Raw genomic sequence first — 11778 nt, forward strand, 5'->3', positions numbered from 1 at the left:
CTTTGCTTTTCAAATTTCATGCTATATAATATATATATCCGTCATAATTTGAAATCCTATAGCAAGTCAACAAACATTACAAAGCCATTTTACATGCCAAAATCATTTGCATTGCAAAACCACGCACAAAACTCACAACCATTGAAAACATAATTTACACATTTACTTTTACATAGTTATAATAGTTAATAAACATAATAAACTATATGGTTATCTTAACCTTTCTATTAGCAAGAAAGGGTTACCCTTGTTATACTCCCTTTCTCAAATCTCTCTTCGCTATTACAATACGTCATACACAAAAATCTACACAAAATTGGCAACCAAAGTCAATTATCTTATTGACTAAAAGTGATATTTACAGTAATTGAGCATATAAATACTACTATCTTTTCTACTCAAATCTATTCCTACTCATAACACCCATTCATCTCTCGTCTCAAGAATTAACATGCTTCTTCTCAAAAAGTTTCCCTATTTTTCTCTAATTCAGTCAATTTGATCCTACATTTTCAAAGCTTTATCGTTCTAACTCAAACCAATCATAAAGTTCTATTCTAGTCCTAAGGAGCCTTTGTATTACTATAGGGTAAGAAATCATCTCCTTAAAAGTTTTGAATTCAATTTCTCAATAGTATAAACTAAGAAAATAAGGTAGAATTAGAGTTTAAGGCAATACAAGACTTACTCGATAAGTAATACGTCGGAAAGGTCATCCTTGCTCTTAAAGCCTTATGCCTAGCAGAGATCCCTCTCTTCCCCACATCTAAACTTCTTTTTCTTCATTTTCTTTCTATTTTCACGAGCTGAGCCATGACCTTAAACCTAAAAATCTTTGCCATATGCCATGGCACATCTAATACTAGCCATGGTGTATGGCATAGTAAGAAAACTCCCTTCTGTGCTCATATACTCTACTTTGCAATGCTATTCTTTCACTCCAATCTATCTATATAACATCCCAAAGAGTCAAAATATCATTCTACCATCCAAGTCCTAATCTCATATTAAATTACTAATTCACCCCTTAATTAGCATTAATGCAAGAGTCAAGAAATTCAAGATGTTACAGTTCTCCCCTCTTTTTAAGAATTTTGTCCCCAAAATTGAAATAACTACCAATAGACATATACTTAAGAAAATAAATGAGGGTATTGCTACCTCATCTTGGCTTCTGTCTCCCAGGTTATATCACTAGGAGTCATACCTTTCCAGAATACTTTCACCAGTCAAATAGTTTTATTCCTTAATTGCTTATCGTTCACATCTACTATTCATTCTAATTATGCTCCATAAATCATGTTCTCTTACAATTTTACCTCTTTAGGTTCAATCATAAGAGAAGGATCTGATTGATGCTTCTTGAATTAAGACACATGAAATACATCATAAATCTCAAAAATTACAGAGTTAAGGCAATTTGATAGGCAACCAACCTGATTCTTTCTAGCACTTCAAATGGACCCATGAATCTAGGGGTTAATTTCTTAGCTATAATTAATATAAATTCAAATTATAGAACTAATATGATATCTATAACCCTACCCTACATTCACCAGATGTAGGAAATGATTAACTTAATCTCCACCATAATTAAACATAGCAATAATCAAATACTTTATTTGAAAAGCTTGGGCCCAAGACTTGCTTTGCAAAATCATTAAAATTATAACACATTAGAGTAATACGCAGTGGAAATAAACTATATACATACATATCAATCATTGCATGTATTTAAAATAGAGGAATCAGGTCAGATTTAGGGCCATGTACCATGATAGGTAACACATGCACCGCAGCATATGGCATAGAGCCATAAGCCCTGACATTCTATATGACATACGCCGCATCACACATGCTTGATTATACAACTGTCATTTGATAGCTTAAATGATGAATTTTCGACGTGTACTATTTTCATATACAATATCTGATCGGAGTGATTCAAATGCACATACGAAGCTTAGCTAATAAGCTAACTAATGAGATAGGTTTGAACATGATCTAATGTTGTTCCATGTCATTTCCGTAAACAAAGAATAGATAGCAAATTTATCAATATTAAAAGATATTATTTAGATTATAAATATTCTATAAAAGCCATCAGTAATATATATATATATATATGTCATTTAATTGGTGGGCATTTTTTTTCTTAAGGAGCAGTAAGGAATTAGAGGAGTGAGTAAGATTGTTAATAAGTTAGTATTAATTAATTAGGCTTGTAAAAAAAAGGAAAAATAAACATTAACTATAATTGTGAAAATACTCCATCTCCTGTAAAATAAACTCTAGTTTTTATTTCCCTGAAATTCAATAAGGATTTGGAGGGATAGAAGCTATGATTAAATTATATTTATGACATAGTACCTTTTCATTTTCTTTTCATTTCTTATTTTAATAGGAAATAAAGTGGATTGTTAAGAAAGGTTAGCATACAAGTAAAAAGCACAATGAATGTCATGGATGCAATTCCAAAGGGAGTAGTGTATAGAGGCAAGGGAATAAGGTTGGAGGCAATAATGGAAACATTAGATGACTTGAAAGAACTTTCTCGACACATCAAAAGGAATTCATTATCTGATTTCAGGAAGAAATATGGGGATCTTTTGGACTTGCTTTACGTACCAGTTCAAACTGTTACCATGATTGTTTTGGGGCAGTATTGGGATGATACATTGAGATTTTTTACATTCCCAGACTTTCAACTCACTCTACAATAGAGGAATATGGAGCTTTCTTAGGGATGCCTCTTGAGGAAGGAATCAAGTCTATAAATACCCAGGATATCTACCATTAAAAAATCAAATTGCCAAGCTTCTTAACCTAAATATTGAGGAGGTCAAATTGCTTTGTCTAGGAAAGGAAGAGGGGATTTCAAGGGCATTTATGGAGAAATACTTGGTCAAATTGGCTGAGCAGAAAAGATGGATTGTTTTCAATAGAGTTTTTGCTATGGTAATTTATGGAGTAATTCTATTCCCATTTGTTATAGGGATAATTGATTTACATGCAATCAGTGTATTCTACATGGTAGAATATCACCGAATTAACCCCGTACCAGCAATTCTTACAGAAACCTACATGACTTTAAGCCACTGCCATGCCAAGAAAAAGGGAAGATTGAGGTGTTGCCTTCACTTGTTAAATGTGTGGATCATGAATCACTTGTATAGAAAAGAATTCCAAGAAGGGAAATGGTATGATTCCTATAATCCACTTACTGCATTCAAGAATAAAGAAGGCAAGACCATATTAGACCGAAAAAGGTGGAGTGAAGTTTTTAATCAACTTCAAGAAGGAAGAGTTTATTGGAAATTGATATGGTGGAGCAATGAGAAAATAATTTATCAACGCAGGGATTTCTTAGATGTTCCACTCATGGGGCCGCGGGGAGGAATAAACTACAATCCTGCATTATTATTGAGACAATTGGGTTTCCAACAAAAAATTCCTTCGGGAGAAGAAGTTTAGAGAATTCAATTCCTTCATGATGATGCCACAACTAAGAATCTAAGCCAAAAGGTGGCAAATGCATGGGGTAAAGTTCTATATAGAGGAAAGACGGAGTTAGGGGTGCATTTGATAAGGGCAGATGAAGATTATCTAACTTGGTTAACAAAAAGAATTCAGGGAGCTAATCCAGCGTTTGTTCACCTTGATCCTTTGCTTAGCAGTGACACAACAGAAGCACAGAAGGAGTTAACGAGACAATTCGAAAGAAGGGGTGAGGAGATACAAAGATTGACCAAAGCAGATCAGGAGAACAAAGAAGCTTTAACCCACCTACAACACGAGTACACTTTTTTACAAGAGCAAATATAAAGGATGAAGAGACAAGATACATGGCAAGAGAGTACAAAGATAGATCAATTGAAAAAGGAGAATTTAAAGCTCAAATGCATAATGTGTGACATGCATATACAACTTAAAGAGCATGATCAGGAGGTGAAGGATAACTAGATCAAGTTGATAAAGGTCACTAAAGAAAGGGACGCTCTCAATAATGAAGTACAAGCCCTTCATCCTTCAAAGAGTTTATCACAAAAGGTGGAAATGGTTACTAAGCAATTGGAGGCAAAGGCAAATGAATTAGTAGCAGTTAGAAGAGATACATCTGGCACAATTCAAAATTTGATAGAATAAATACACCAACAAACTGACGAGTTAGATGATTGGAGGACACTTTATTCTAAAAAAGTAGAAGAGGCAGAAAAATGGAGGGATCGAGCTGAAAGTTGGATTCAATTGGCAAATATAATCATTCCAAGATTCTGGAAGGTTTACACACAAGCAGAGCACATGAGCCATCCCTTTAATACTTCAGCAAAAATGTCAGATTTCATTATGCTATGTGATGATGTCATGGGGGAAATAAGGGCATTAGCGCAATCATGGTGATGTGAGGGAATTATATGTAAAATGTTTGGGCTGCTTGTATTTTGCACCAAGAGATTCTCTTTTGTAATGGACATCATTTATAAAGAAACTAGAGTTCTTATGAATTGATTGCCAACCTTATATTCTTATGAATACAATACGTATCTTAAGGGAATAAGGAAACTATGATAATTCTTCAAACAAGTGGTGATTCGTATTCAAGTGACCTAGTATTTTGTATGCCAACTCTAAGTGACAATCCACTAATTTCCTTTTTTTTTTAAAAAAAGATCTATAATTTATTTATTTATTTATTTTTAATCAGGAAGATAATATTGATCCGATAAAGAATTTGTTTAACCAAACTCATCACCCTACCCGAGTTTATTTGACTCGTGCCCGAGTTAAGGCTATGGCAATGGAGGTTCCTTGAGCATGAGGAAAGAATGGAAGAAGAAGTATCATCTTTGAAAAATCAAGTGACCCTTATACAAGCTCAAATGGGTGAAATGATGAAGTTGTTGCAAAATATGAATGCAAGTGGGATAGCTAACACTAGTAACCCTCAACCCCCTAGTGGAAACCAAGGAAATGAGTCTTTACAGCCACAAGGGGGGTTGTTAATAGTACGGCAGTCAGTGGAAGGATTGATCCTATAGTGAAATCCCCTAAACAACCTACCCAAGAGTGGAATAAGGGAGAAGTATATACATATAAGATTCCGGTTATAGATCCAACTGAAGGTTTTAATAATGCATCACTAAAAGGCATGGAAGACAGTTCTAAGGATAGCTGGAAGGAAGAGATGTCAGAAATGAAGGATCAACTTCGAGCTTTACAAGGTCCAGTCACCTGGGGATCCCTTAAGATTGACGAACTTTGCTTACCACCGGAAGTGACTGTTCTAAAAAAATTTAAAGTACCAGACTTCACCATGTATGATGGTAGTAGTGATCCTGAATATCATTTAGTTACTTACTGTACAAAGATGTCAGTTTGGTCAAGGGAAGAAAAGTTCTTCATCAATTTCTTCCAGGAAAGTCTCACAGGGAGTGCATTAAGGTGGTTTATGAAATTTGATCGCTCCAAATATGAGAAATGAGGTGATTTAGTTGGGGCATTCATGAAACAATACAAGTTTAACCTAAGCATAGCCCCAACAAGGGAACAGTTAGAAGGGATGAAGAAGAAGGCTAATGAGACTTTTAAGGAATATACCCAAAGATGGAGATTAGTTGCCTCCGAAGTTCAACCTCCTTTAATTAAGTCGGAGTTACAAACTTATTTTATTAATGCTCTAGCTAATCCTTATCATAAGATTATGTTAGGAACGTAGGCTCGAGATTATTCTGATCTTATTGAAGTAGGTGAACGAATTGATACAAGCATACGGAGAGGAAGATTAGAAAATACACCCTCAAAAGCTAAGAAAGCACAAGTAGGGAAGAAAAAAGAGGGAGACATTAATTATGTACAAGGACCCTACCAACAATCCTTAAATCGCGTCCATAACCCTTCGTATTCCCAACCAAACAACTTTGCACAGTTTGATTCAACACGACCAAGGGCAAAATTTTATCATACTCTTCTAAATGCTCAATTTAATCATCAAATGGGTAATCAACACCATATTGGAGCAAGACCAGTAAGGCCGCCTTGGGACAAGCGCCCATTACCAAACTTTAATGTTACACAGACAGAGTTGTATAAAGATTTGATTGCAAAGAATCTTATGGGGCCTCAACCTATTAAACCTCTTCAACCACCTTTCCTAGCTTGGTATGATCCGAACGCAACATGTGAATACCACATGGGGGTGGCTAGCCACTCTATTGATAAATGTGATGCTTTCAGAAGACATGTGCTTCTTCTGTTAGATAACAATTATATTGGGATCAAGATAGGTAGCAATCCTAATATCACCACCAATCCCCTACCTGAGCATAAGAAAGGAAAGCTAGTTGCCATGATAGATAATGACATTAGCCTCTCAAAAGCAGTAGAAGACATTCCTTACACCATGAAGCAACTGTATGAGCACTTAAGAGAGTTGGGCTACATCCAGCAAAGCTTTGGGAGCAATGAAAGAACTTCTCGAGCTATGTTTGATTTTTGTGAATATCACCAAAAGGTTATAGGTCATGACATTGAAAAATGTATTCCTTTTAAAGAGTTAGCTCAAAAAATGATGATATTAGGGATTGTGGTCATTGATAGAAAAAATACGAGAAATGTATGTGCATTAAATGGGAAGGTTACATATTTTGTAATCAATAAGGAGTTGCAAGCTGCAGAAGGAGAAAATTCATCCTTTTTGACAAATAAGCCAATTTATGAAGGGAAGGAATCAGCGAAAAAATCCTTTTTGCTTATTGGCAAAACATCTCATAATGTCAATAACAAGAAACCTATTGCTCTCTTCTATATACTAGCACCATTCCCATATCATAGCAATCATGCTGTACCCTAGAATTATGGCTTAAGAATTGAAGGCCCTCGCGATCAAGGGACACTAAACAAAGCTAGTAATGTTGACATTACTGTTAGTGCAATTACATGAAGTGGTTGAATTTACGCCAACGAAACCTATACGCTAGGGGGTAAGGGTTTAGAAGTTGGAGAAAGCTCAGGCACTAAAGAGTTTACCATGAAAAGCAAAGAAGAAGGGACTGATGAATTTTTAAAGATCATGAAGCAAAGAGAATATAACATTGTGGAACAATTGAATAAGATGCCAGCATGAATTTCTATACTATCCCTCATTCTGAATTCTGAAATGCATCGAAAGGCTTTACAAAAGGTTATAAATGAAGCTTATGTATGCCCAAAGATATCTCCTGAGAAAGTGGTTAATTTGGTTAATGCTATGAAAAACTATATGTTGATTGCATTCTCTGAAGATGAGATCTTCCCGATAACTTCTCAACGCCCAAAGGCACTCCACATTACTTTGAAGTGCCATGGTTATGTAATAGCCAAGGTTTTGATTGATGGAGGTTCTGCCTTACATGTCTTACCTCAATCTACCATGGAACTTTTACCTATTGATGCATCTTGTATGAAACATAGCGATGTGGAAGTTAGGGCATTTGATGGGACAAGACAAGAAGTCACAGGCAATGTTTATCTTCCATTACAAATTGGACCAAGCACCTTCATAGTAGAATTCCAAGTTATGGACATCGATGCTGCATATACCATGTTACTTGGTAGACCTTAGATTCATGATGCTAGAGCTGTGTCCTCAACTTTACACCAAAGACTTAAATACATTGATGATGGAAGACTTATTACTATAAGAAGAGAAGAATAACTAATAATTAGTAAGCCAAATGCGGTGCCTTACATTGAGAATACTGAGCAATCATTTGAAAGTGCATATCAAAACTTTGAGTTTGTTGAGGTAGACTAATCAAGTAAGGAGGTGAATCAAGTCGTGGCTAAGATCATGAAGAACCATGGATTTAAGTCGGGAAAAGGATTGGAAACAAAGTTGCAAGGAAGGAAAGAGCCAATAATACTCCCAGAAAACCCAAAACGTCAAGGTTTAGGATATGAGCCTTCTTTAGAAGCATCAATGACAAGGCAAATGAAGTTAAAGAAAGGAAAGAAACAAGATAAGCTAGAAATCCCACATATTCGTGAAACGTTTCCATCACCTATAGAGATAATCAATCCAAATGGTTTTGTAGCTATGATGGGCGAAGAAGGCAAAGGGAGCTCACAGGAGGTGTGGATACATCTAGACACACCAGGAAAAGAGTTGGGCAACTGGGAATCTAAGGAGATTGTTGACGTCATGTCACTAAAGTAATATTTCAATGTGTTGTTTCACTTTTTAGGTTAACTTGTGTACTCCTGAACTTTATTTATAGAATGAATGCAATATTTTGTTTTTTCCCTTTGCCCTTTCCTTATTTTTCTCCTCGTCATTTCATTCATCTTTCTTGCTTTCTTTCTTTTCTTTCAATTTTCCACTCTTCCTCTCTCCATCCATAATATTTTTCTCATATTCTTATTTGCATCTTATACGCATAAATACTCATTCACCTTACACGATAATTTACCAGGGAATTAGAATTCTCAAAACTCCTGTCTAACTCATTGGTTCCTGAACATAGTTTGAATGAACCATGTTTCACTATGGATACATATGATTATGAAACTGATGAAGATGAAGAAACGCCGCTAATCTTTACAAAAATGATAGAATCTTTTGAACGAGGCATCATGCCAGATGAGGAGTCAATTGAAATTATAAATTTAGGAACGGAGGAAGATAAAAAGGAGTTAAAAATTGTTGATAATCCAGAGAAAGAAGAGATGATTGGTTTTGTTTCGAGAGTACCTTGATGTGTTTGAGTGGTCATACTTGGATATGCCAGGGATTGATTCAGAGATTGCTACTCATAGGCTACCTTTACATCCTGATAGTAAACCTAAGAAGCAAAAATTGTGAAGAATGAGCCCCAATATGTCACTTAAAATTAGAGAAGAAGTAAAGAAACAATGGGAAGCTGGATTCTTAGAAGTAGTCAAATATCCATAATGGGTTGCAAACATTGTTCCAGTACCAAAAAAGGACGGATGAGTTAGAATGTGTGTGGATTATAGGGACTTGAATCGTGCTAGCCCTAAGGATAACTTTCCTTTACCGCATATTGATGTGCTTGTGGATAATACAGCACGCAGTTATAGATATTCCTTCATGGATGGTTATTCAAGATACAACCAGATTCCTATGCACGTGGAGGACAAACATAAAACTACTGTCATTACACCTTGGGGTACCTTTTGCTATAAGGTGATGCCCTTTGGATTAAAGAATGCAGGTGCAACTTATCAACGAGCTATGGTAGCACTGTTTCATGATATGATGCATAAGGAGATTGAGGTGTATGTGGATGACATGGTAGCTAAGTCTGCTGAAGATGAAAGCCATGTAGTAGTTCTTCAAAAGTTGTTTGAATGCTTGCGTAAATACAAGCTCAGGTTAAACCCTAATAAATGTGTATTCAGAGCCTCATCAAGAAAATTGTTAGGTTTTATTATCCGTAAGAAGGGCATAGAGGTAGATCCTGATAAGGTCAAAGCAATCCGCGACATGAGGCTGCCACAAACAGAGAGAGAGGTTCGCAGCTTTTTAGGGCACTTGAATTATATATCTAGATTCATAGCCAATCTAACTGCTACTTGTGAACCACTTTTTAAATTATTACGAAAAAATCATACTGATAAATGGGATGAACATTGTCAGCAAGCTTTTGACAAGATTAAGGACTACTTATTGAACCCTCCACTATTAGTACCTCCAACACCTGGTCGGCCTTTATTTCTTTACTTAACCATAAGACCTATATCCGTGGGTGCAATATTGGGGCAACTTGATGAAGCTGGCAAAAAGGAAAAAGCAGTTTATTATTTGAGTAAGAAGTTCACTGATTGTGAATCACGCTATTCATTAATTGAAAAGACATGTTGTGGTTTAGTATGGGTTACTCAATAGCTAAGGCAATACATGTTGTATTATACCACATGGTTGATTTCACGAATGGATCCAATAAAATATATTTTTGAGAGTCCTCATGTGTCAGGTCGAGTTTCTAAGTGGCAGGTAATACTCTCGAAATATGATGTGAAATACATGACTCGTAAGTCAATTAAAGGAAGTATCATTACGGATTATTTGGTAGCAAATCCTATGAAGGAATACCAACCTATAAATTTTCAATTCCCAGGCGAGGATGTTCTTGTGGCAGAAGAGGAAGAATGAGGGGAAGAGAAATGGAAGATGTATTTTGATGGGGCAGCGAACATTTATGGAAATGGATTAGGAACAATGTTGATATCCCCAGAGGGCAGACAATTCCCATTAGCCATCAAATTAGGCTTTGACTGCACCAACAACATGGCTGAGTATGAAGCATGTTTAAATGGCTTACAAGTTGTCGTGACATTAGGCATTAAGGAACTTGATGTTTTCGAAGATTCCGCTCTTGTTATTTATCAAGCAACTGGCAAGTGGCAGACTAAGGATTCCAAGTTAATCCCATATCAAAAATATCTCACCCAGTTGATTAATAAATTTGACAAAGTAAGATTCCACCACTTATCTCGTGATAGGAATCAATTTGCAGATGCTTTAGCGACACTAGCTGTCATAGTTAAGTTGGATTATGGAATTCACGTTCAACCAATTAGGATTGAGGCTAAAATTAATTCTGCATATTGCTTGAATATTGAAAATGAAATGAAGGCACATCCATGGTTTCATGATATAAAAAATTATGTAAAAGGTAGAGAATACCCTTTGGAGGTAATGGAAAATAACAAGAAGACTATCCGACGTATGGCAATGAATTTCTTCCTTAGTGGGGATATACTATATAAAAGAACTTTTGATGGTACATTGCTTCGGTGTGTTGAACTCAGGGGATGCACAAAAATTTTAGAGGAGGTTCATGAAGGAATATGCGAAACTCATGCTAATGGCCATACTATGGCCAAATAAGTTCAGAGACAAGGTTATTTTTGGGTAACTATAGAAAGAGATTGCATTGAATATGTCAAAAAGTGTTATAAATGCCAAATTTATGCTGATCGAATACATGCCCCACCTCAACCGCTTCATAACCTTATGGCCCCCTAGCCTTTCTCCTTATGGGGACTTGATGTTATCGGTCCAATCAATCCTAAGGCCTTAAATGGGCACCATTTCATCCTTGTAGCTATCGATTATTTCACAAAGTGGATAGAGGCTGCTTCTTTTGCTAGCATTACCCAGAAAGCTTTCCTTAGGTTTTTGAAAACGAACATTATCTGTAGATACGGCCTACCAGAATGGGTTATTACAGATAATGCGCCTAATTTGAATAGGATAGAAGTTCAGAAGTTGTGCGGATAGTTCAAGATTAAACACCATAACTCGGCAGCTTATCGACCTCAAATGAATGGGGCAGTTAAGGCAGCTAATAAAAATATTAAGAAGATCATTGGAAAGATGACAGTCATATATAAGGATTGGCATGAGATGCTTCCCTATGCTCTTTATGGGTATCGCACAACTATGCGTGTGTCAACTGGGGTAACACCATACTCGTTGGTATATGGCATGGAAGTTGTGACTCCAATTGAAGTAGAGATACCCTCATTAAAGGTAGTCATAGAATCCGTGTTAGAAGAAGATGAATGGATTAAAACTCGATTTGAACAATTGAACATGATAGAAGAGAAGCGATTAGTAGCCATATGTTATGGACAATCATACTAAAAGAGGAAGGCAAAGGCTTTTAATAATAAGCTGCGTCCAAGAGAATTTAAGCCAGGGGACCTAGTCTTGAAAAAAATCCTCCCGAATCAAGAAGATTGCCGAGGTAAATGGGCTCCTTCATACGAAGG

The 11778-nt window shown here is 36.1% G+C and overlaps 1 protein-coding gene across 1 annotated transcript; it reads left to right on the forward strand.

The window, feature by feature from the left end:
- Positions 1–10171: 10171 nt before the first annotated feature.
- Positions 10172–10891, forward strand: LOC129289189 (uncharacterized). The gene has a single exon (XM_054925993.1). It carries the CDS (start codon positions 10172–10174, stop codon positions 10889–10891), a length of 720 nt encoding a protein of 239 aa, XP_054781968.1.
- Positions 10892–11778: the final 887 nt, after the last annotated feature.

The sequence above is a fragment of the Prosopis cineraria genome, unplaced genomic scaffold (assembly GCF_029017545.1).
Source record: "Prosopis cineraria cultivar Desert tree isolate PC_DT_omini unplaced genomic scaffold, ASM2901754v1 PC12, whole genome shotgun sequence".
NCBI classification, from domain to species: Eukaryota; Viridiplantae; Streptophyta; class Magnoliopsida; order Fabales; family Fabaceae; genus Prosopis; species Prosopis cineraria.

Bases quoted from the DNA above. Each gene is read 5' to 3' on its own strand.
- LOC129289189 (XM_054925993.1), top strand. From the start codon at position 10,172: ATGTATTTTGATGGGGCAGCGAACATTTATGGAAATGGATTAGGAACA.